This window comes from Phragmites australis, chromosome 9 (genome assembly GCF_958298935.1).
Source record: "Phragmites australis chromosome 9, lpPhrAust1.1, whole genome shotgun sequence".
In the NCBI taxonomy this organism is placed as follows: domain Eukaryota; kingdom Viridiplantae; phylum Streptophyta; class Magnoliopsida; order Poales; family Poaceae; genus Phragmites; species Phragmites australis.
This window is the reverse complement of record NC_084929.1, coordinates 4,642,430-4,669,560: the sequence shown is the minus strand read 5'-3', so window position 1 is coordinate 4,669,560 and position 27,131 is coordinate 4,642,430. Positions and strand designations below refer to the sequence as shown.

Here is a 27,131-nt window from a genome sequence, read left to right as displayed (position 1 = left end):
ATAAGGAGAGGAGTTTCCAAACTATACACACAATCATTATTCATTAATAAATTTGAGCTGTATCGGACTACATTCTTGTTTGAGTGTGCGATAGCGTGATTATTACAACAATTATATGATTTCCTTAATCTATATTTTTATTTTGTGTTCTTTTTCATGTCCAGGTTATACTGTGAGGGGAGATCACACCAAAGAGAAAATGAGAACGCATACACACTGCTTTAGTCTGCATAGAAAATAATAGGCATTTGCATACATGCCCTAGCTTTCTCCTCATTTTTTGGAACATGGTCACCAAATAAGTTTATCCAACGTAGAAGGAGTTTTGTTTTTTCCCTTTCCCTCACGTAAGCGAAAAGCTGATGAAGAGAACGTAAGCGACGTCATCACAGCGCTGCCTAATCAGGCAAATAAGATTTGATAATTGAAGTTAAGACAAAGTAGTTCGATTATTAGTGTAACGCCCTACGCTACTGTTAAAACATACTTTAGTTGAAAATTCAAAATTTTGGCATCACCTCCTCTAATTTTTTAGGTATACCTAGCATAACATCACAGTCAATAGAATATAAGATTCATAAACTTGATATGAGTAGGAAAAAGACTCCTCACGACGTGATGACGCCATATAACTCTTTACGACATCAATGTGATTAAATCTTCTTCACACAAAAGTTTATCTCAACACAAACATCGCATCATTAATTAAGCTTCATAACGTGTGTTGGATTATAAACAGTGTGATGAGTGCAAGCTTCTATAACCCAAGTCCATTATGCTCGCCAAAAATAATCTATGTGTACCTGTAAAAGATATAACGGGATGAGATAAACTCAGCAAGTAATGGCTATGAATATAAACATATCTTACCTAGTTAAAAGAATAATTTAGAAATCACAATTTACTTACAATGATAGATCCAGACATAAGAATAAAAATAGTATTCTTCCACACGATATAATATCTCTCAACACAATCTCCTATATGTTATGGCATCAAATTCTCCAAGATTTTGTATTATTTTTTAATATTATATAAATGTATGAATATCATGATGCAACTCTATTTAAGAGTTTTGAGCTGGATAATACCAGCCTCTCATGCAACTCCATGTACCGGTACGAGTGACGGTATGATGGTGGTGATGGGCCTTTATCTCCATATGAAATGGATAAGTGCATATGTATGCAAGTGAATTGACGTTAATCCTTAATTTTTCTTTTGATAACTCCTCATGATGAATAACGCCACTACTAATCCATGATGCCAACGACATAATCACAATCATTAAAATAGCATAGATTCAATTCACCAAATGCAATATCATTCATGATTTGAATAAAATAAAAGAAAGACAAATATTTCAATCTATTCATAAAAGAAGTAAAATATGAATATAAACATAACACTAAATCAAACCCCATGTTACGTGCCTTTTACCAAAGGCGATGAAAAAGCTCTCCTAAGCACGGCCAAATGTACCACCACCTACAATAGATGGCCCACGATGATACAGAGGCCAGTTCCTCACTCTCGGATATGATCATTCCTATTGTATCTGTGCATACCAAGTGCAGGGATTACACAGGAGATGTTTCCCAATTGATCTGAACTTTCAGGCCTCATAACAAGATGGCTTCGATAATGATAGGTCAGGAAAGATGCGCGCAAGGAAGGAATACTGCCCCCATTATATTCTGGAATTCAATAGATGGGATACCAAGATGCTTGGTGTAGATCTCGCAGTTTCAACTGATCCAGCTCGAAGGGGTCACCAGATGAATGAGGATTGGATGAACCTTGCTCATTGATTTCAAATATTATTTGAGGCAATGACTTCTGATTCTGTGGTTGATCATGCTTAAAGTATTCAAAGATCAGCTCTGCATCATCAGAGAAGCAAGATGACGGAGCAGAGCTACTAGCGATAGGGTATTCAAATGAGTCATTTCGAAGCAATAATGAGCTTGGACTGTATGAATCAGATGAATCCCCTCCGTGCTTGAGATCAGATGAGGCACTTCCCAAGCACTTCCCATTGTTTCCTGTCTTAGGAACATCAATACTTAGTTTCTTGAGACTGTCGGATAAAGAATTGAGTATCCAAATAGTTGCATTGCAGATAGTAATGGAGCGAAATAAGCAGTAAAATAATCTGATTTCCATGAATCTTCGCCTCTTTCTCCTATAACAAAACCTGCACACTCTATGAACCGTTTCCAAACATCTAGTAATGAAACATCCGGCTTCCAACGCGCTTCCTCAGAATGGTGGACCTTGGTGTAGGCTGCATAATATTTCATCAGGAGGCTTGTTCGACGAAGACGAAACGACTGGAGCAGTAGCATCAAGCAATCTCTCGAACTGAGCAATTGAATTCCCAGTTGTTTTCATAATAGATCCAGAAACTACTTGTGACTTCCATGATGCAGCTAATGCCTCTGCCGTCTTCCGTGAGCACACATAGGTGAAGCAATCACCCTGAGCAGTGTACAAGATGTGATCATACGCATACAGTGCTTTATCCTCGATCAAATTGATGTTGGAAAGTAAAGAAGACTACCCAGCTTGCTTGTATTAGCACTCTTGCTATCCCAGTGCTCCCACTCTTGCTATCAGCAGGCACAGCCAACGACAAAGGAGGCAGTGGAGCACCATCGAGATGGAGCTGGTAGGAGGCACGGACAGCGGCAACGCGCATGAACAACTCCAAGCCGTCGGCAGCTATACCCAACAGATATGGGAGTGAGGGAGATCGCAATCCCATACATAAAATATAACACGGCCTTGAGGCTTGACGATTGCAGAAATGGCGGAGGCGGGGACCTCACGGGCTTGACGCAGACACAACTACACAAGGTAGCGGAAGCAAAGGCCGAAGGACCGGCGGTGGCGTCACGAATGGGAGGAGGCAGAGGCGGCGGGCGACGGCGACGAGCAGCGACCGACGACTGGGTGACGGAGGCACGTGTTGCTGGCTTGCTGCTGCGGACAGCGTCGGCCGAGCAGCGCGGGATAACAGCGGATGGCTGCGGTTGGCAGCGGCTCGGCTGGGCGGCGGAACGGCTGGAGGCAGCGCGGCCGACGGCGGGAGGCGGCCGAGGGCTGGACGGCACAGCGCGGACGGTGACCCGGCGGTGAGGCTGGGGGTGGCGGTCGAGGGCAGCAAGCGGCAGCTGGTCGACAGCGTTGGTCGAGAGGGCGACAGGGCTGGGCGATGGGGAGCGGCAGTCCGATGGCTGGGCGGCCTTTGGATAGGGGATGGCCTACCCCGTTCCCTTCAGATACAACAGGGTGCTGAGAGAAGATGCTTATAGGATAACACCGGGTTTTTTTTTCAGCTGGGATAACACAGGTGCTTAGATAAAAGACAATGTATTTACTTAAATACACTATTTACTTATAGTAGTACTATCAAGGTAGTCACCACCGGAAACGAGGCCTATGCCGAGTGCCTACGTGTATGCCGAGTGCATTATATCGGGTACTCGGCAAACAGCAACCTACGCCGAGGTCCCAACGAAAGCACTCGGCAAACAATATGGCACTCGGTAAATTCATAAAAAAACACTCGGCAAACAATAGCACTCGGCAAAAAGAGAAAAAACACTCGGCGAATTAGGACACTCGGCAAAAAACGTGGCACGTGTCCCTCCGTTCGGCGTCTGACGGCGAGTCTCCACTTTGCCGAGTGTCGTCTAACGGACACTCGGCAAACATGTATGTTTGCCGAGTGCCCGATATTAGGCACTCGGCAAACTATTTTTTTTTCTTTATTTTCTTTTTGGTTTCCTTTTGTTCTCTTTTCTTTCTCGTAATAACAACCGACCAAGGGCCGCCACACATCGATTCCGGTACTACTGCAGTATGGTTTAAGGATGATATTGTTATGAACTTGGAGTTAGAATTCAGTCGTGCTTCAAGATTGAGATGCAGCAGATGTGGACTCCTGAGAGCGGCCCTTGGAATCAGTTGTGCTCTAAACATGTGTCAAAGATGCTACCGTGTGAAGAGCTGAGCTCACAAACAAAGGAGAATGACAATTCTTCTTGCTTGCCTTAAAAAAGGAATTTATCTACTATATATTATCATTCCAGCTGTCATCCAGACAAAGAAGAAATTTTCAATGCTTGCCAAGTGGAAGAAGCAAAAGCTGTCACGTACGATGCTTAGAAACCGAAGCATCTACGAAAAAGAATCGTGATTTCGAGAGGAAACGGATCAGGTTTGAAGCCAAAGTGACGGTTGAATCATCGTTTGACCTTGAAACTTTTTCTACACTTAACATACAACATAGAATATTCCATGTTAAACTTTGGCATTTTTCTGGGTCCGTTTACTATTTTTAATTCATTAAGTGCATTTCCTGGCTTTTAATGGATATAAGTCACATTTGATCTGCAAGCACATGAAATAATGAACAAAAATGGGTAGAAAAATCATATTCATGTTGTTGAGTCTATTTTTAGGCCTTACCCAAGAAATGAAAAGAAATTTGAAACATCTGGGCGGCAACACTCGACCACCAACATGTAGCTTATTGGTTTTCTAATTCTAAAAAAAACAAACGAAGTCTGAAAAACATGAGACTTGCCATAGCGTCATAATATGATACGTAGAGGCTGTGATAAAAATTTGAGAAGGTTTCGCAAAAATTATCACGTACGATGCTTAGAAACTGAACCATCTCCGAGGAAGAATCGTTGTTTCGAGAGGGAACGGATCAGGTTTGAAGCCGAAGTGATGGTTCAATCGTCGTTTGACCTTGAAACTTTTTCTACACTCAACATACAGCATAGCATATTCGATGTTAAAATCTGGTATTTTTTGGAGTCCGTTTGCTATTTTTAATTCATTAAGTGCATTTGTAGCAGAAAAAAAAATTCAGGTGTTTGCCGAGTGTTCTTGCGTTTACACTCGGCAAACAAGCGCTTTGCCGAGTGTTCTATATTTGACACTCGGTAAAACCAGACACTCGGCAAATTCACGAATATAGGGTTTCCCGTCCCGGCCGCGCGCGGGGACAGATCTACTCCGATTTTTTATTCCTTCTCCCCGGCCGCCGCCGCCGCCTCCCGCGGCCCAATCCGCCGCTGCCGCCAGCGCCGCCCTCCCCCTCCTCCCAGATCCCCCTCCGCTGCTGCCGCCCGCCTCGCGCCGCCCCACCCGACGCCACCGCCCGACGCCGCCCTGCCCGCACCGCCCCCCTCCGACGCCGCTCCGCGCCGGCCGCCCGACGCCGCCGCCCGACGTCGCCTGGAGCCGCCCCGCCCGCGCCGCCCCCCTCCGACCTCCTGCAAATCAGCAAGGTACGTGCTAAAATGATTGGACTACATGCTAAATATGACTTTCTGAAGATTAGATCAACATACACTTAGTTGATGCACATCCATAATCACAAGCAGTACCATGTTTCTTTACACGTCCATTTATGTCCAACAAATAATGGTTGACATAGTATTGAAAATGTAGTTATAAAGCAGTTTGCAGGCACATAGAGTGCATCATAAGTGTCATTCCTGCCACAGTTACTAATGTCCCAATTTTAGCCTTCCGAATTAGCCCTACTTGACTAGTGCTTGTTACAACTTGGCATATGCGACATCACATCCTTCTTATACTATCAGGGCAGATTGCATTTACAACAAAAAATTGAAGACAAGAAAAATCAACTGGGATATGAGTAAAGCAATGAAAATAAACTGTCAAAAAACTACAGTATCATTTTTGCCCATTAATGTTAAGTCGGTGAGCATGAGGATGTACGGGCTTAAACTGAAATCACTTGGCTTATGTCATGAGCAATGATAAATGAAGTAACATTAACAAGTAGGCAATATTGCATAGTGCTATTAAAAAGACCACCAAGTTGCAAAATATCATCCAATCTGCCACTGACATGTGACCACCAGCATAAATGTCATCCTCGCACTACATGTTATTTGAATTTATGCCTCCTTGAGATACTACTGAGCTAATTTTCTCCTTAAAGGTTTGTTGCCACTAAAGCATGGCTAGAATAACAATGGTGAACAAGAAAGCTTCATGGGATAAATCAGGACAGTGAAAATTCAAAATTAATTTTACCTTCACTGATAGTACCCGCTGTGGCAGGTTGTCCAGCTTTTGCAGGCAGTGACAATTGTTTCTGTGAATTGTCTGAACCATATGAAGTAGGATTGCTTGTTGAAGCTACTGCGGTGTCACTTCTTGTTGTGACTGACTTCTTTTTCTGCTTGAAACTCAAGAGTGCCTTGCCATCATTCTACAGCATGCATCCAGTCCTCGTATGCTTTCTTTACCAATCCGTCGGCATAGATCTGCAGTTTTATTTGAGTACGGTCATAATGTATTCAACATACCACACCATCGTCCTGCTTGGTTAGAGGATTCGGGTTGGTGGAAATCCTTAAGATTTAGTCAATAAATCCAAAAAACAACCCAAGGCAATCCCTCTCGTCCAAACACCAGCTGAATGTTTACGACTTCCAGGTCTCGACTTTGCAATGATTCAGTTAGTAAGTATAGGGACTGTACCAGGAAGGTAATTAACTAAGAAAATAGGGGATACAGAACCAAGACAAACAAAGTTCTGTGGTAATTTTCTTAAATTTTTATTCAAATGTTTAGCCTAATATATGGATGACAAAAACTGAAACATTACGGCATTCTAAACTTGAGACTAATATATATGGCATTTGTATTCTATCTCATTTAGCATATTTCTTCCATTAATCTTTCATGCTTACAATGCTAAATATAGGTGCTGTTTTCCATGGAAATATGAGACTCTAGAGTGGTTTAGTCTTAATCACTATCATTTTACCTTATTTTAATCAAATGTTTAGTCTAACATATGGATGCCAAAAACTGAGATATTATGTTATTTCTAAACCTGAGACTAAAATCTGGTTTGCATGTACAACTACTCTATATTTGCAAATTTTCTTAAATTAGAACAAGCTGTTAATTTAGGGTTTAGGATGTGCATGTCGCGTAACCTATGCGTCTCCCGTTTGAAAGAGTTATGGTTATAAATATGCAAGTCTTTGCATATCTATAACCGTAACTGTTTCGAATTATCCATATTTTTTGGACAGCCTGAGGATGTGTAGATTGGGTTCGTTTCAATGCTCTACTCCGATCGGAGACAGAGTTTCGGCAGCGTCTCCCCGTTGTTCTCCGGATACACATTGTCTTGGCTTGTTGCCGAGACGTGTATTTGGAGAACAGCGGGGAGGTGCTGCCGAAATTCTTTCTCGGATCGGAGTAGAGCATGGAAATGGCCCAATGTACACATCGTCGGGTGGGATTAGGACCTATCTTTACCTATTAGATAGTTTGATGCATGCCGATTCCCTCTTATGGTAAAACACAAATATTTGATGGAAATAATTAATTGTATAGGTAGATGAAATTAATTTTTATATTACTTGCTGAATAAAAAATATTATATGTGTATGTTTCCCAATATGTTAGAGGATGGATGATCGTGAGTGGATGTACACTGGCCGCTCTAGTCAGGGTTTTTTGACCGATGAATGGATCCAGAAGACCGATGCATTCTTGGAATTAGCATTTGCTAGGCCAAAAGGACCTCGTGGAACTTGGTGCCCCTGCAGTATTTGTGCAAACGCACGTCAACAAACAAAGGAGGTCATGGGTCAACACCTTTGTAAGAATGGGTTTATGCCACACTATACCCGGTGGACCTACCATGGTGAGTCCGAACGTGCCAGAGAGGAGGTGGTGCGTCAACGCACCAACGACTACGATGTCGGGGTCGGAGACATGCTAGATGACTTTCATGACGCACATTTTAATGAAGCACGTATGGAGGAAGTGCCGGAGTCAACTGCAAAGGACTTTTATGATATGTTGTCTACAGCACAGCAACCCCTTCACGGGCATTCCAAGGTTTCTCAATTGGATGCGATCGGACGCCTAATGGCTATCAAGTCCCAGTTTAGCTTCAGCCGAGAAACCTTCGACGCAATGCTGACAGTTGTTGGTAGCCTTCTCCCGGAAGGTCACATTCTGCCAAAGAGCATGTACGAGTCGAAGAAAGTCCTCCGTGCACTTAAGATGCCATATGAGCAGATACATGCTTGTCCAAAGGGATGCATCTTATTTAGGAAAGAACACGTGATGAGGACATCCCTCCTACGGATGCAAACGAAACTCCTCAAGTTGCTGTGCAAGGTCCAATTACTCGCGCTCGCGCTCGACTCTTAAATTTACAGGTGAACTCGTTCCTAAGCAATTCTTTTTGTGAGTTTGAGAATAAATTGCTACCTAATGATTTAATTGTACTTAGGAACACAGGAGAGGACCAGCAAGGGCGTGGAGAAGGCCTTCGAGGCGTGGAGGGCCAGCGCGGACGTCCGGTTCAAGATGGAGGCCCAAACCGATTCGATTTCGTTTCTGTTTCGGACTCCAGAAACAGCCCGCACTAAAACGGACGCCCAGGTTGCATACGGAGTCGGATTTGGGCGTACTATAGATGGATGGAAAGATAATTTCAAGACGCTTCCAATGGCACCAGTATCAGGCTCAAATTCATCTGGAGTTAACGGGAATCGTCCGAACAAGTTGACGTCCAGAATCTGTCTCGGCGATGCGACGTCGTATTTTGGTCTTTGGGCCTTGTATCGTGTTGGAGCCCAATAGGGGCGCGTCCAGAGGGTCTTGCGCGACCCTAGAGTCTCCATAAACAGCCGTCGTGCCGTCGTTTAGGGTGGGTTTTGCTTAAGTTAATCTGTCAAGAACAGTTCGCCGCTAGATCGGTTTGTGAGACCCCAACTTGTGAGCTTAATCAATTCATCTGCAATTTTTCAGATTGTGTTCTTCTTGGTTCTTGCTTGTGTCTTCGATTCGTAGGCAAGGATTAGCCTTCGTGGCGAGGTCAATCGCGCAGCGCACGGTTGATAACCCGAGGAGAAGTGGTGCTGCGATTGCGGGGTTCGAATCTTATTGATTGGAAGCCGGATCGTTTGTGTCAAATCTCCACCAAATCGTTAGTTATCCCCACCTGACGGAAGATCGGGACCCCCTGTTCCCATCAAGTGGTAATCAGAGACTCAGGTATAACCGTCAGGCTTACCCTAGTTCGCGTGTGTTTCTGTCTTTCGTCCCATAGTCCACAAAAACAAAAAAAAAATTAGGTTCTAGTTTACCCGTCCTACAACCGTGTTTAGCCTTTGCATAGTCACTTTCAGAGTCCGTAGTGTTGAGTTTATGTCCTAGTCGTGTCTTTGTTGCTGGTTTAGTGCGTGTTTTAGTTCAATTGTGTTTCCCCTTTGCAACCCTAGCCGCCACCTCCACAGCTCATAGCCGCGCAATTTTTTTTTATCGTCGTTTTTCCTACCATATTTGTTTGATCCGGTGCTAGGGTTCATCAATTCCACCAGTTTCCACCATCATATACACCTACCCAGATCACCACGCCACTCCAGACCAGTGTCCATATATCCGCTGCCACCGTATCACCCCCCACCGCCAATCCAATTGTGTTTTTCCCCATCTGAAAATCATAATCGGAAGCCCTAATTTCAAACGGGCATAACTCCCTCATACGGACTCCGAATCAGGAAATTTTTGATTCTACGGACATCTACACGAAATTTCCCATCCACTGGCCACCCGCTTCGCCGGTTTTGACGATTTTAGAATCCCCAAATTCGTCTCAGAAAATTGTCTGTTCGAGCTTCGAAGTTTTGGCACGCTTTTTAAAGATTTTGCAGAAATTTCCTAGGCCACATCTTAAGTCTGATTGAGCTGAAACTTTGTGTGGTTCCTTTTCCAGTGTGCCTATTGGAGAAAAAAATAAAAGAAAAAAGTGAAAGATTTTGATTCCTACTAGTGCCTGGCTGTCACGATAGCGTCCATTGAGCTCGATTCCAAAGAGGCTGTTTTGCTGAATTGTGCTGGTTTTTGCCTAGTCCGTGAATTGCTGTTGTTTCTCCTATCCATACTCGAGCCTTCCTTGTTAGCACTCCTGTTCTAGGACACGTATAGGCCAGCAACTAGGACAAGTGTACTTTGGACCTTTATTCAGCATTGCTATCTGTTATTGAATTGTGTTCCACTCACATACATTTTTTTTGTGTGCCCTCCGAGCTCCACATATCATCTTCTGATCAATACAGTTTTGACCTTGCAATCGCGGTTTCACTCCTTCTCGGTAAGTATCACGAACCAGCCTCCGATTGTACCGTCCTCTGTATTGTGTTTTTCGAAAGATACTTGTAAGCGCTCAGTAAGACGCATTAGAGTGTGTGCATTTTCCCACCAAAGAGAGCGTAGTCGGATTACCAGAGAGAGCATAGTTGGATTATTAGGGATAACCTTCACTGTTTGTTCCTGTTTTTGGTGTTTACAATGGCAGGAGATGATATGAAGATTCCCACAGATTTCAACGAATGTGTCAGTCGCGAAGAGCTAGAAGCTGCTCGGCAGCTTATGGAGGAAAAGATGGAGGAAACGGTCCGCAAGTCTGTCCATGACGCGCTTATTGCGATGCAGCTTGGCACCATGCTGGAGCGGGTGGACAGACAGGTGTCCGAGCTCACTGATAGAATTGCTGCATTGGAGACACGTCCACCTCCACACCCACAGAACACCGGTCCACACTTTCCAGATGACGCGGTGTTTGATGCCAACGGTAATTACGTTGAAGCAGCTACCAAGGAAGCACGCCTACGACGTCGTCTCCGCACCAACACAGAAGGTATGGGTGGTGCTCACCATCAGCATGGTAATAATAATCGTGTACCCGATGATCCTTATGCTAAGATTAAATTCACAATACCATCTTTTTCGGGTCATTATGATGCTGAGGGATATCTGGATTGGGAGATGACAGTAGAGCAGAAGTTTTGTTCCCACCTTGTGCCTGAGCAACATAGAGTTAGACAAGCCACTAGTGAGTTTAAAGATTTTGCTATCATTTGGTGGACGGGCTTAGCTGCAGATGGTGCTTTACCTACCACGTGGGAAGAACTTAAGGTGGCTATGCGTGATAGATTTGTTCCCCCATCTTATCATAGAGACTTGCGTAAGAAATTGATGCGTTTAGAGCAAGGGGATAAATCTGTGCAGGATTATTATGGTGACCTTCAAAAGGGGTTGATGCGTTGTAGCATCGTGGAGGGGAATGAGGATTCCATTTGTCGTTTTTACTCGGGATTGAGGCGTGAAATTCAGGACATAGTTGATTTTAAGGAATTTAACTCTGTCGGCCAGTTGTTCCAGTTTGCTATGCTTGCAGAGAAGGAATTGCAGGGACGCCAACAGCATAAAACCCGGAGTAATTTTGGCACTTCCTATGCGCCAAAGACGACTACATCAGCACCTCCTTCGAGTGCCCGCGTACCACCACTACTACCACCAGCTCAGGCCGCTGGTAAGCCTTCTTTGCAGGTACCCGCCAAGAAATCAGATTCAGCGCCTTCCAGTGGTCGCACTTCGAGCATTCAGTGCCACCGCTGCCATGGGCTTGGCCACGTGAAGAAGGATTGCCCTAGCCAACGGGCGTACATTGCTACAGATGATGGCTACATTAGTGCTTCAGATGTTGATGAGGATGATGACACGAGTGCCGTTTCCGGCGATGACAACATGTATGATGCCAATGCCTTGGGTGGTGCTGCCACGGCGGGTTTCCGGAACATTATTGTGCAGCGTGTCCTTAGTACTCAGCTTGAGCAATCAGAGAGGCAGCAGCGCCATAATTTGTTCCAAACCTTCTTCGTCATCAACAATCGACGTGCCCGTGTTATAATTGATGGAGAAAGCTGCAACAATTTGGTGAGTTTAGATTTGGTCAAGAAGCTTGGCTTGGCCACAAGACCACGGCCACACCCCTATCATATTCAGTGGTTTAATGATTCCGGCAAGGTTAAGGTAACACAAACAGTACGCGTGCATTTTTCCATTGGTATATATTCTGATTTTGCTGATTGTGATGTAGTACCTATGGAAGCATGCTCTCTTTTGTTGGGTCGACCTTGGGAATATGATAATGATGCACGTCACCATGGTAGAAGTAATAAATACACCTTCATGCATCAGGGAAAGAAAATTACTTTGCTGCCTTTAACTCCTGCTGAAATTGTTCAAGCTGAAAAGGATAGAGCTGAAAGTGCAAAAAATGAACCTCATGTTAAACCTGAAAATCAGCAAGCAATTAAATTGAAAGCCCCTGTCATGCTTGCAACAAAATCTGATCTTTCTGGACTTCATGATGATGATACTTGCTGCTATGCCTTGATTTGCAAAGATGCTTTATTTTCCATTGATGATATTGCTAGCACTTTCCCTGCACCTGTGACTAACCTTTTGCAGGAGTTTAGAGATGTTTTCCCCTCTGAGATACCTCCAGGCCTTCCTCCCATTCGCGGGATTGAGCATCAAATTGATTTGATTCCTGGAGCGAGCTTGCCCAACCATGCTGCATATAGGGCCAACCCTGAGGAGACTAAGGAGATTCAGCGCCAAGTCCAAGACCTTTTGGACCGCGGGTATGTACGTGAGAGCCTTAGTCCTTGTTCTGTTCCTGTCATTTTGGTTCCAAAAAAAGATGGTAGTTGGCGCATGTGTGTCGATTGTAGAGCCATTAACAACATCACCATCCGGTACTGTCATCCTATTCCTCGATTAGATGATATGCTTGATGAGTTAAGTGGTTCTAAGATTTTCTCTAAGGTTGATTTACGCAGTGGTTACCACCAAATTAGAATGAAATTGGGCGATGAATGGAAAACTGCCTTTAAAACCAAGTTCGGCTTGTATGAGTGGTTAGTCATGCCTTTTGGGTTAACTAATGCACCTAGTACTTTCATGCGTTTGATGAACGAGGTTTTACGCCCATTTATTGGCAAATTTGTAGTGGTTTATTTTGATGATATCTTGATTTACAGCACATGTTTATCTGAACATCTTGATCATCTACGTGCTGTTTTTGATGCTTTGCGAGCCGCGCGCTTATTTGGTAACCTCGAGAAGTGCACCTTTTGCACCGAACGAGTCTCGTTTCTTGGCTATGTTGTGACTCCACAGGGCATTGAGGTGGATGAGGCCAAGGTGCATGCCATTCAGAGTTGGCCAACGCCTTCGACGGTGACACAAGTGCGGAGTTTCCTTGGACTTGCAGGATTTTATCGCCGTTTTGTGAAGGATTTCAGCACCATCGCTGCCCCTTTACATGAGCTGACCAAGAAGGGTGTTTCATTCCATTGGGGGCAGCCACAGGAGGATTCTTTTGCTCTTTTGAAAGACAAGCTTACTCACGCGCCGCTACTCCAACTTCCTGATTTTGGTAAGACTTTTGAGCTTGAATGCGATGCAAGTGGAGTTGGCATTGGTGCTGTTTTGATGCAAGGAAGTAAACCCGTTGCTTACTTTAGTGAGAAATTGCATGGGCCTGTTCTTAATTATTCCACGTATGATAAAGAATTGTATGCTCTCATTCGTTCTTTAGAAACGTGGCAACATTATTTATGGCCTAAGGAATTTGTTATTCATTCGGATCATGAATCACTTAAACATCTTCGTTGCCAAACGAATCTGAATCGTAGACATGCTAAGTGGGTGGAATTTCTTGAATCGTTTCCCTACATCATTAAACACAAGAAGGGGAATGATAATGTGATTGCGGATGCTTTGTCTCGACGCTATGCCATGTTGTCTCAACTTGATTATCGTATTTTTGGACTTGAAACGATTAAGGGACAATATGCTCGAGATGATGATTTTAAAGATGTGCTTTTGAATTGCAAAGAGGGACGTACATGGAATAAATTTGTGCTTAATGATGGATACTTGTTTAGAGCTAACCGTCTATGCATTCCAGTTGGATCCGTTCGTCACTTGTTGTTGCAGGAAGCACATGGCGGTGGTTTGATGGGCCACTTTGGTGCTAAGAAGACGGAGGATGTGCTGTCCACACACTTCTTTTGGCCTAGGATGCGGCGTGATGTCGAGCGCTTTGTTTCTCGATGTACTACGTGTCAAAAGGCTAAGTCCCGATTGAATCCACATGGTTTGTATATGCCTCTTCCTATTCCTTCGGTTCCGTGGGCTGATATTTCTATGGACTTTGTTTTGGGATTGCCTCGGACAAAGAGGGGGAGCGATAGTGTTTTTGTTGTGGTCGATCGCTTTTCTAAGATGGCACATTTTCTTCCTTGTCATAAAATGGATGATGCCGTTCATATTGCTAACCTCTTCTTCAAAGAGATTGTTCGCTTGCATGGTATGCCTTCTACTATTGTTTCAGATCGTGATGCAAAATTCTTGAGTCACTTTTGGCGTACGCTATGGAACAAATTGGGTACAAAGCTGCTGTTTTCTACAACATGTCATCCACAAACAGATGGTCAGACAGAGGTTGTAAATAGAACATTGTCTGCACTGCTGCGAGCGATATTGAAGCAAAATTTGAAGCTGTGGGAAGAGTGTTTACCTCATGTTGAGTTTGCATATAATCGGGCGGCTCACTCCACCACCAAGGTAAGTCCCTTTCAGGTAGTGTATGGCTTTAACCCTCGTGCTCCCATTGATCTTTTGCCTCTACCTACTTCTGAGCGAGTACATAGTGATGCTATGGAGCGTGCTGATTTTATTTTGAAATTGCATGCTTCAATTAAAGAGAACATAGAAAAGATGACTGAAAAGTATAGAATTGCTGGTAGTCAAGGTAGAAAGGAAGTTCAACTTGAACCAGGTGATTTAGTGTGGTTGCATTTGAGAAAAGATAGATTTCCAGATTTGCGAAAGTCTAAATTGATGCCACGTGCTGCTGGTCCATATAAAATTTTGGCAAAGCTTAATGACAATGCATATAAGCTTGAGTTGCCTCCCGAATTTGGGGTTAGTCCCACTTTTAACATTTCAGATTTGAAGCCATATTTGGGAGGAGAAGATGAGCTTGAGTCGAGGACGACTCCTTTTCAAGAGGGGGAGGATGATGAGGACATCCCTCCTACGGATGCAAACGAAACTCCTCAAGTTGCTGTGCAAGGTCCAATTACTCGTGCTCGCGCTCGACTCTTAAATTTACAGGTGAACTCGTTTCTAAGCAATTCTTTTTGTGAGTTTGAGAATAAATTGCTACCTAATGATTTAATTGTACTTAGGAACACAGGAGAGGACCAGCAAGGGCGTGGAGAAGGCCTTCGAGGCGTGGAGGGCCAGCGCGGACGTCCGGTTCAAGATGGAGGCCCAAACCGATTCGATTTCGTTTCTGTTTCGGACTCCAGAAACAGCCCGCACTAAAACGGACGCCCAGGTTGCATACGGAGTCGGATTTGGGCGTACTATAGATGGATGGAAAGATAATTTCAAGACGCTTCCAATGGCACCAGTATCAGGCTCAAATTCATCTGGAGTTAACGGGAATCGTCCGAACAAGTTGACATCCAGAATCTGTCTCGGCGATGCGACGTCGTATTTTGGTCTTTGGGCCTTGTATCATGTTGGAGCCCAATAGGGGCGCGTTCAGAGGGTCTTGCGCGACCCTAGAGTCTCCATAAACAGCCGTCGTGCCGTCGTTTAGGGTGGATTTTGCTTAAGTTAATCTGTCAAGAACAGTTCGCCGCTAGATCGGTTTGTGAGACCCCAACTTGTGAGCTTAATCAATTCATCTGCAATTTTTCAGATTATGTTCTTCTTGGTTCTTGCTTGTGTCTTCGATTCGTAGGCAAGGATTAGCCTTCGTGGCGAGGTCAATCGCGCAGCGCACGGTTGATAACCCGAGGAGAAGTGGTGCTGCGATTGCGGGGTTCGAATCTTATTGATTGGAAGCCGGATCGTTTGTGTCAAATCTCCACCAAATCGTTAGTTATCCCCACTTGACGGAAGATCGGGACCCCCTGTTCCCATCAAGTGGTAATCAGAGACTCAGGTATAACCGTCAGGCTTACCCTAGTTCGCGTGTGTTTCTGTCTTTCGTCCCATAGTCCACAAAAACAAAAAAAAATTAGGTTCTAGTTTACCCGTCCTACAACCGTGTTTAGCCTTTGCATAGTCACTTTCAGAGTCCGTAGTGTTGAGTTTATGTCCTAGTCGTGTCTTTGTTGCTGGTTTAGTGCGTGTTTTAGTTCAATTGTGTTTCCCCTTTGCAACCCTAGCCGCCACCTCCACAGCTCATAGCCGCGCAATTTTTTTTTATCGTCGTTTTTCCTACCATATTTGTTTGATCCGGTGCTAGGGTTCATCAATTCCACCAGTTTCCACCATCATATACACCTACCCAGATCACCACGCCACTCCAGACCAGTGTCCATATATCCGCTGCCACCGTATCACCCCCCACCGCCAATCCAATTGTGTTTTTCCCCATCTGAAAATCATAATCGGAAGCCCTAATTTCAAACGGGCATAACTCCCTCATACGGACTCTGAATCAGGAAATTTTTGATTCTACGGACATCTACACGAAATTTCCCATCCACTGGCCACCCGCTTCGCCGGTTTTGACGATTTTAGAATCCCCAAATTCGTCTCAGAAAATTGTCTGTTCGAGCTTCGAAGTTTTGGCACGCTTTTTAAAGATTTTGCAGAAATTTCCTAGGCCACATCTTAAGTCTGATTGAGCTGAAACTTTGTGTGGTTCCTTTTCCAGTGTGCCTATTGGAGAAAAAAATAAAAGAAAAAAGTGAAAGATTTTGATTCCTACTAGTGCCTGGCTGTCACGATAGCGTCCATTGAGCTCGATTCCAAAGATGCTGTTTTGCTGAATTGTGCTGGTTTTTGCCTAGTCTGTGGAATCTGCTAAACAGATGACGTGGCACAAAGATAGGCGTCGATACAATCCTGACAAGCTGGTACATCCATCGGATGGTGAAGCATGGAAGAGGTTCGATCTGATTCATCGTGACAAAGCTCTAGAGGCTCGTAATGTACGAATTGCGCTCGCAACTGATGGGTTCAATCCATATGGTATGACTTGTGCCTCATACAGTTGTTGGCCTATGTTTGTTATTCCCCTCAATCTCCCCCCCGGCGTCATCTTTCAACGACAGAACATATTCCTGTCGCTGATAATTCCAGGGCCTGAATACCCGGGGAAGAATATGAGTGTGTACATGGAGCCGCTGATGGATGATTTGGTCCGTGCTTGGGAGGATGGGGTCTGGACATACGACCGAGCTACAAAGACAAACTTCAAAATGCATGTTTGGTACCAGTACTCCCTGCATGATCTACCGGCGTATGGGATATTCTGTGGCTGGTGTGTGCATGGGAAGTTCCCATGCCCAGTATGCAGGGCGGTTCTGATGTTCATTTGGTTGACAAAGGGTGGCAAATATTCTTCCTTCGACAAGCATCGACAATTCCTTCCTCTTGACCATCCATTCAGACAAGACGTGAAGAACTTTACGAAAGATGTAGTTGCCGAAGGCTCAGCACCACCTAAGATGACCGGTGCCGCGGTTCGTGCTCAGTTAGACGCTCTCGAGTCCAATGCCCAAGGAGATGGATTTCTGGGATATGGTGAGCAACACGCCTGGACTCACAAGCCATGCTTGTGGAATCTCCCCTACTTCGATGATCTCCTTCTTCCACATAACATTGATGTAATGCACACTGAAAAGAATGTCGCTGAGGCCATTTTTGGCACAATCATGGACATTCCTGAGAAGACGAAGGATAACGTTAAGGCTAGAGTCGATCAAACGAGATTATGCAATAGACCACAGCTAGACATGGCTCCTCCCAAAGGCGGGAAATCGTGGACGAAGCCAAAGGCCAATTTCATTCTTACAAGGGCCCAAAGGAGGGAAGTACTTGAGTGGTTCCAAACCTTGATGTTCCCTGATGGGTATGCAGCGAATCTGAAGAGGGGAGTGAATTTAGCTACTTTGCGAATCAACGGGCTCAAGAGTCATGACTATCACATATGGCTTGAGCGGCTACTGCCGGTGATGATTCGAGGCTATGTCCCCGAGGATGTTTGGCTAGTGCTTGCGGAGTTGAGCAATTTCTTCCGCCAGCTTTGTGCCAAAGAGTTATCTCATACCGTGGTAGTAGACATGGAAAGACTGGCGCCTGTGTTGCTCTGCAAGTTGGAGAAGATCTTTCCACCCGGCTTCTTTAATCCGATGCAACATATGATTTTGCACCTCTCGTATGAAGCACGAATGGGGGGGCCCGTGCAGGGCCGCTGGTGCTACTCAATTGAGAGATTCCAAAAGATTCTTCGAAATAAATGTAAAAATAAATGCAAAATTGAAGCATCCATAGCCGAGGCATACATCCTGGAGGAGGTGTCAAACTTCACAACAAAATACTATGCTGACAATCTTCCCAGTGTGCGTAATCCACCCCCTCGTTACAATGTTGGAAACCCCGAAGATGAATCAAAGCTTAGCATCTTTAGAGGGCAACTTGGCAGTGCAAGTGGTGCGACTAACAAGACCTTGCAACATGAAGAGTGGCGCACTATTATGTTGTATGTCTTGACCAACCTATCCGAAGTGGAGCCGTACATGCAGTAAGTGCTCAATACATTATTTCTCAACTAGTCACAAGTTTGTGTCCAACTCCGCTTCTTCTCATTGCTATAGGGAATTCAATGAGCAATTCTGGCATGAATCAAGGGAACCTACCCTCGAGGAAGCTTCGGCCCTTCTTAGAGATGGTGTGGGAAATGACATGCCCGATTTCATTTCTTGGTTCAAACAGAAAGTACTTTCTAACTTGGCTATTACACCAACTTGATTTCATTTCTAACTTGATTTCATTTCTTACATGCGACTAATACACCAAGCTATCCCGCTTAAACTTGTAGGGAACAACCGACGAGTCTATGAGTGCCGACTTGAGACAAGTTGCGGATGGTTGTGCCTATAGGGTCAGGTCATTTAAGGCTTACGATGTGAATGGATATCGCTTCCACACAGCAAGCCACGAGCAGAGTCAGCCCAATCGTAGAACAACAAATACCAGAGTTTTTACTGCAGGCTTAGATGGGGCTGAGTACTACGGAAGAATTGAAGAAATATACGAACTAAATTTTGATGGGAGCAAACCTCTGAATCCCGTCATATTCAAATGCCATTGGTTCGATCCAGAAGTAGTGAGACGGACCCCTAATCTTGGGCTAGTCGAAATTCGACAACCAACCGTCTTACCAGGCGACGATGTCTATATTGTGGCTCAACAGGCCACGCAAGTTTATTATCTCTCATACCCGTGCAAAACCGTTGAGCGTCTTAAGGGTTGGGATGTTGTGTACAAGGTACCGCCACACGGTAAACTACCAGTCCCAAACAATGAAGATTACAACATAGACCCCAACACATATGATGGAGAATTCTTTCAAGAAGATGGGCTCGCAGGGAATTTTGAGATCGACTTGACGGAAGCTCAGGGCATGGAAGTAGACAATGAAACTGGTGCTGACGAGGATGAAGAAGACGAGGTTGAGAATACAAGGGACTTGGAATTACTTGAGCGGTTACATTTAGACAATGACAGTGATGACGCCATTCCTCCTCCCGAGCATCAGGATGATTATTTCGACACGCGTGATAGTGATGATGAGACTTATGATCCAGCTGATCCCGATAATGATGATTATTTCTAATAACTGTATGTTTATTTGTAATAACTGTATGACTTATTCTGTCTCATAGCATGTTTTTTTAGTATGCTTCATTTATTTACATCAAGTTGTAACATCCGTACTAATTGGTTTACTTGTCCTCATAGCATGGTGGGCGGTATGAGGAAGTTAACGTCGCTATACAAAAAGGCGACGGGGAAAGCCACGGATGCAGGTGACGGGTCCGGAAAGAGACCCCGGGGAAGACCTCCAGGAAGGCCGAGAGGCGGAGGTAGGGGTGGAGGAGGTGCTTCTATACCTGCTGTTGAGGAGGAGACTGAGTCGCCTCTAGGTGCGGCTGAGTCTGAGTCTGACTCGCCTATACCTACGGCTGCGACTCAGTCTGGGGATGAGGAGGAGCAGGTAGAGGAGGAGCAGGTAGAGGAGGAGCAGGTTGACCAGGGGGGTAGCTCTAGCTCTACTTCTTCTCGTGTGTGGCTGCGTGGTCCTTCGAGCCTCTCGAGGCGACCGGTGCCAATGGCTAGACGCCTGCTCATTCGACCAGATGGAGAGAAGTAAATGGCTCTCTCTACTCTCATTATTTTTTTGCCTTTGTATCTTCAATATTTCAACACATACTAATAAATTGCCTTTACACTTGTGCAGGAACTGGCTGAGGGTTGGAGAGGGTGACCACTCACGCCATGTAAACGGCATCCTTGGACTTTTGATCAAGGAGAAGTTCCCTGGCATGGTTACTTTGGGCGGAGTAACCGAGCCGGCATACACATGGGCCCACTATGCAGCCGCGCCGGACGCCCGTGACCGGGAGGGAAGGGTGTTTCCCAATAGAGTCGAGCGGGTGAAGGCCGAGCTGTGGGTAAGTTTCGTTCGCACTACATTAGTCAATACTAATCGCATGGAAATTATTTAACTAATGACTGGATCCGTCGCGTCTATATGCAGGATTTTTTTAGATGCGAGCCGGGCTTGGAGGCTAGGGCAGCTGCTGTCATCGACAAAGCTGCCAAGAAACTTGTTAAGGATATGCACTATGAGGCGCGCGTCCAGGCCGTGATCAAATTTCACGCGGAACACCTTGGAGCGAAGGTGACAAAAAAAGACGCTAGGACCATATCTCTGACCCGGGAGCAGTACCTGAAGGTAAAGTACAATAAAGCTTATTGTTCCTTAGATTACTAACACTTAATTTCTTCTTCTTATATATCATGCACTTGATTATTTAGGTGCCTCCGGGGTGGTGCGCCGGAGACCTTCCGTGCTGGTTTGTGATCGTGGACAAGTGGTGCGCTCCCGAGTGGGAGGAGAGTCACAATGCTTGCCGGGAAAGGCGATTGTTGATGCCTGGCGCGCCACACCATCAAGGCAACCTCAGCCTGACTGGTTTCGCGGCTAGATGGGTATGCAATAGCATATGTTGTTCCCAAGCTCAGTTCTCCTTAATTTCTGTGCGGGCGTCCCCTTTATGAATGTTATTGCTTTTCTGTTGCAGTCGGCAAAAAATGATGGTCAGCCTCTCTCCCATTTCAAGGCTTATGCTTTGGCCCATAAGTCAAAGGCGATGCACGGGGTTGCTTATGACCCGAATGACCTGGCCTCAGCGTACACCAACGAGAACGTCAAGGCTCGCCTGGATGGATACACATCGATGGCAAAGGAGGTCCACGGCCCAGACTTTGATCCGAGCGAGCAGGATCTTGATGGGGAAGTGGTTATGAGGGCGGGAGGAGGCAAGAAACATGGCCGGTTCTGGATTGGCGACGGCACACTCGATACGGCCACCACTCCCTCTCTCTCTCTCAGCTTAGAGCTCAGAGCACGAGCTCAGGTCCGGGTATACGCCCTCGCCCAGAGCCTACACGGATTGCGATGAACGAAATGCAGGTTAGTTCTGTTTCATTCATCCTCCACTATCTTTACATGCTTTGCATTGGAACGATGATGAGATTGCGATGACATACTGTAGGCCCAGCTGGATGAAGAAAAGAGGCTCCGGCACGAATTAGAGAGATCGTTCGAGGAGAGGATGGCGGCAGAACGATCCCAGTGGTATGCGATGATGACGCCCCTTTATGCTGCAATGGGTCAAACTCCGCCACTGATGCCAACCCCTTCTCGTCCACTTGCTCCACAGGCTCCAAACACTGGCGGCAGAACGATCCCAGTGGTATGCGATGATGACGCCCCTTTATGCTGCAATGGGTCAAACTCCGCCACCGATGCCAACCCCTTCTCGTCCACTTGCTCCACAGGCTCCAAACACTCCTGTGAGTTAGTTTATAACCTTGTAATCACCATTATTACCATTCTTACAACCATAGAGTGTTGTGCTAACTATCTACTTTGTGCAGTATCCATCAGAGGGATCGAATACGCCTGGAGCTGGAGGTTCGCACTTTGGTACTCCACCTCACTTTGGTTTGTTCTCCTCACTTTGAAAACTTACTTTTGTAACCCTATATCCATACTTACCATTTCTGTTTACTTTCAAATGCATACTTCTTAATTAGCATTTTTGCTCCTTAATTGATGCAGGTTAAGGTGGTAATCAAGTGTTGAGTCCGTTACGGCCTGCTACATTTTATTTTTTGTTTGGACTATGTTTTGCTATCTTGTCACGACAATTTGTCATGTTTGTGTCACTTGCGACGGTTTATGTGATGTTTGTGTAATATGCGATGTTTATGCGACGCTTTATCTAATGTTTGTGTAATATGTGATGTTTATGCGACGCTTTATGTGATGTTTGCGTAATATGCGATGTTTATACGACGCTTTATGTGATGTTTGCGTAATATGCGATGTTTATGTGAAGGTGGTAATCTGTGAAATATATGTATATTGTTTTGAATTGTAGTGACAGTTTTGAATCTGGTATGGATCAATTGTCGACCTGCTAAATAACAGTTTGCCGAGTGTAACACTCGGCAAACAAGGCTATGCCGAGTGTTACACTCGGCAAAACGGACACGTGTCACAAGGCTGTTCAATCTGGCATTTTGGATGCCACTTTGCCGAGTGTCCACGGGATACACTCGGCAATGCGTGGCACGTGTCACCAAACTGTGCTATTTGGGTGCTATTCTGTGCTCACTTTGCCGAGTGTATACATGGACACTCGGCACAGTGTCCTCGTGTTTGCCGAGTGTATCCCTGAGACACTCGGCAAAGTGTCCTCGTGTTTGCCGAGTGTATCCCTGAGACACTCGGCAAAGAGGCCGTTAACGCATTGGCACCGTTAGGTCACTTTTTTTTGCCGAGTGTCGTATTTGGCTCTCGGCAAATATGTTTGCCGAGTGCACGATATAAAACACTCGGCAAACAGTAGTTTGCCGGCACTGTGTATGCCGACAGTGATATGCCGAGTGTTACACTCGGCAAACATGTTGCCGAGTGTTTTAAGGCCTTCGCCGTGTGCCCTAGGCACACGGCAAAGTCTCGAAATCCGGTAGTGAGTTAACTATATTTAAATATATATAGTATTTATTTGTATTAGAAATTACAATTTTTATATAGATGATTAACACTCTCTTTACTTAAATACCTAGTCATAAGCAACTAGTATTGTTCGTACCCTTAAGGGCAACGGCAGCTCAGAGTCTCGGCGAGTTGGCTACTGTATCAACTCGGTTACGACTCCTCTTTTTATACTAGTAAGCGTGTAATTAATAACATTACAACGAGATCATGCACATAAAATCAATAATATTGCAATATGAGTCAAAATTTTAAGCAAACTACGATATAGAAGTTTACGATCATCTATTATATTATTTAAACAAACTACGATGTAGAAGTTTATAGTCTTTTATTTCAAACCATGCACTATTTGATACGTTAATTGGCCTAATAAATTAATTAGGCAGCAATTTGTTTACTTAATTGGTCTAATGAATCTCAAGTGTCGTGGCAAATACTAAAGTACTAAATAAAAGTAAATTTGCAAGTTGATCATGCAGCAGTTTATTTACTCTTCTAATACAGATAATTTGATTATCTCCCTTGGTTCCCCATACGTCACAACACACAAATTAAAAAAAAAAACTAAAAGATAGAAGGGGTACTCATCTCTAGTCTCACTTTAGTCAACTAAATTGGTATTAACAAATGTTGTAAAAATATCTACAGATAGAAGAGGAAACCAAAGAGCATGTTTTGAAAACTCTTGTCTGAAATGAATACGGCAATGAAAACTAATACTTTGTTTAAATTCAAAAACCCTGACAACCCGAAATTCATTGGGCATTGGAAAATTGGACGAACTTTTCGTTAGCAGTGATTTGGAACCAAAGGATAAAGAAACTCAAAGATGCAATCCTCAGAATGCCTAAGTACTCGGGAAGGTAAGCTATGGTAGAAAGTAGGAACAAACCCAACCTGCTTTCATCTAAGTTTAGAGATCAGTAGGGCATGGAGATAGGGAGAGAGACCTGGAGTTAGCATAACAGGATGATAAGTTGTAGTTGAGGGTGGATAAGTGTGTCGTAGATCTATTGGATAAAGAGCCCTCAAGGGATCATGTGAGTCCTAGATAATTTCATATAATGAGATGACAATCTCAATAGTAAGTAGAATTATGACACCCCACTCTAGCAAATCTGACCGTCTATTTTGGAGGACTTCTTGAAGGAAATGAATGTTGTGCTGTTACAATAATAAATTGTAAGTGGAAATGAAAACTCAAAAAGAAAAAAAAATCAGCTATTGCGCTATACAACAATGAATACAAGGCACTTACCTCCACAAATTTCAGTTTGAAGTCAAGGCTTCTAAAATGCTGATTCAGTTCATATTCCTCTCGAAGATACTCTAGAATTTGTGCATAATTTGCAATTTTCCAAGCAATTTCTGACCTGGGGAAATTTATGTAGTTTAAATGACAAAAGGTGTATATTTCCAGAAGCAAAATGTCATTTACAAAAGCAAAGAGTCAAAGCAGAAACATGGGGCAATGAAACGGAGCAAACAATAACACGATATAATCCAGGGATAGCAGGCACAATGCTTTTAAAACAGAGTATGAAGATAAAATTCATCAATCTTTCTTCTAAGCACTGGAAGAAATTTCAAACAGCATAAACCTCATGATCGTTTTTCTCCAAAAGAGAATATCATGTGTGTCTAACACAGTGGAATCTAATATAGACATGCAATATCTAGCATCTTGAATTGCACACTATCGCACAATCCTGCACATGGGATTGGCATACCCTTCCATCCATTAGAAGAGAGAACAAAGTTTGTGCTAAAATATTTAACTTTGTATATACTGTACAGAACCATCCTAGAAAGGAACTATGATGCTAGAGTGTACAAGACAGACATGTCGAAAAAGCCAAGTCTGATGTTAACATCCGCAAGATTTGAATTAGCCTTGCCCACAAGTTGAAAGAGCTTCTTTCTTTTCACGGTGAAGTTCCCAGTCTTCTCCATGACATGATTAATTTCAGTAAATTCCTCAACCATATCATCAACCTATCAAAATTAGTGTACTTGAACTTCCAGAACGAAGCTTCAATGTTACAGCCACAAGACAAAAGATTTTTAGCTCTGCTCAAATGCAGTACCTGCCGAATATAATGATAAGGGTAAAGCTGGCCAAGTGGGCCAGTATGAGGCACGACGATTTCGACCCGACCTGAGCACGGCACAACATGAAGGTTAACAGGCCGGGCTAGCATGGCACGATAAGCCGGGCCGTGCCTAGGCCAAGGCTTTAGCACGGAGTGCCGGCACGGCATGGGCACGACACGCGGGGGCACACGAATTAACGAGTTAAACGGGTTGTGCTCGGTCCGCTTTAACCAGTTTACCAAAAAAATTGAAATAACTAGCCATTTGTTTACCGTTTGGGCTCCAAAAAATTTAAAAAAATTACAAAATTCACCATTTTTCATCTATAAATAAAGCATCATCCTGTCCTTCCATTCCACACCAGCAATAATATTTGCTCTCTCGTTTCCTCCTCTCATTCTTCTCTCAAAGTTCTTGAGAAATCCAAAATTAGTTTGAATTGTTGCCAAAAATCCGAGAAAAAATCAATACTGTCATCCTGCTATTTTGAAGAAATCTTGGTGATTTTTTGCATCGATGTTCTTTCTTGTTTCTTCCATTATTTGTAATGTTATTATTTCTCTTTTCTTCCATTCTTTATAATGTTATTATTTATATTTTCTAACTCCGAATATTTGAATTTTTTTAGTGCTATTCAACATTCATCATGGATGGTGATCATCATGATACATCTATCGATCATGATTTTTTACCTCAAGTACTCTAAGGGGACTACGACCCCTTTGATAGCAGTGCTGCAAATGCAGAAGGACCCGACAGTGAACCTCCAGCTGCTTAACATGCACCCGCACCTCCATTGTTAGGCTCTACAAGTGCACACGCGTCACCAAACACCGGTTCTAAAAGATCTAAGAGCCACTACGTTTAAAGTTTGACAAGACTTTGAAAGGATCTACAGAGAGAAAAATGGTGTAAGTGTCAGGTATGTTAGGTGTTATATTTGCAAAAGTGAATTGTATGCAAAGTCCTTAGGTGGAACATGATACTTGAAGAGGCACACCGCAACTTGCAAGCGTAGGAGTGGAGCATCCATGAAACAGACGGTGCTGCAGTACAACCCCGACGACTTTGTTCGTCATTGGGAGTATGACAACGCCAACGCTAAAAAAGAGCTATGTTGCTTCATTGCAATAGCGGATCTACCACATCGGTGAGTCTGCTGCATTTGAATATTACATTAAGCAAGCTTATAATCCCAAGTTCACGTATGTTTCTAGACAGACAGGTATTAGGTGTAGCAAAAATAGTCCTATCAGGTCATGATTGTGATTTTGGTGATTAATGACAACGTAGTCATTGTGACTAACATGTTTATCAAATATATATGTTAGTAGGTCTCATGAATCCAATACATCAAGAAGCTACCGTAGCCGGGACAAAGTTTGATTGAATTGGAGAAGTTCCAGAAAAAATGTATTCATCGGATGGTCTTGTGCTAGAAGAATTATACGCACCGAGGTTTTGTGTCCAGAGACAGCTTTACCTCACCAGATGATCCGGTGTCAAATGGGCAGAAGCAGCGGAGCATTGTTGACAAAGAGGAGAATGGAGATGGCTTCACCAGATGATCTAGTTATCATCGGAGAATCACGTCGGACTAATTCTTGCAGAGAAGAATCCAAGTACAGAAGAACGAAGATCAACTCATCAGAATGTCTGGTGCCTGTATCGAACACACCGGATGCTTCACACCAGAGTATTTCCTACAAAAGCGCTTTCCAAAGTTGAAGATCGAAGAATACCTCACCGGATGATCCGGTGATCAATGCTGTGAGCATCGGAGGCTCACACCGGAGCATTTAACAGAGTGTGTGAAAAATCCTGAGAAGACGAAGCTATACACACCGGAAGATCCGGTGATCAGAAGATCAATACACCGAACAGTTGAATAGTGAAGAAATTAGCTCGGTCAGGCTCAAGTATACACACCGGATATTCCGGTGATAGAGATGAAATATATATCAGACAACCTAGTGTTCAGAAGTGG

At 44.1% G+C, this 27,131-nt stretch overlaps 1 protein-coding gene across 2 annotated transcripts; it reads left to right on the top strand.

The window, feature by feature from the left end:
* The first annotated feature begins 21,170 nt into the window (after positions 1–21,170).
* LOC133929730 (uncharacterized) lies at positions 21,171–22,156 on the top strand. 2 transcript variants are annotated; one of them, XM_062376516.1, is made up of 5 exons: positions 21,171–21,454; positions 21,537–21,619; positions 21,705–21,837; positions 21,922–21,988; positions 22,106–22,156. In XM_062376516.1, exons 1-5 carry the CDS (start codon positions 21,440–21,442, stop codon positions 22,108–22,110), a joined length of 303 nt encoding a protein of 100 aa, XP_062232500.1. In that variant the 5' UTR covers positions 21,171–21,439; the 3' UTR covers positions 22,111–22,156. The 2 variants fall into 2 exon arrangements, with proteins under 2 accessions (XP_062232500.1, XP_062232501.1); XM_062376517.1 differs by having other exon boundaries at positions 21,922–21,970; positions 22,106–22,148.
* Positions 22,157–27,131: the final 4,975 nt, after the last annotated feature.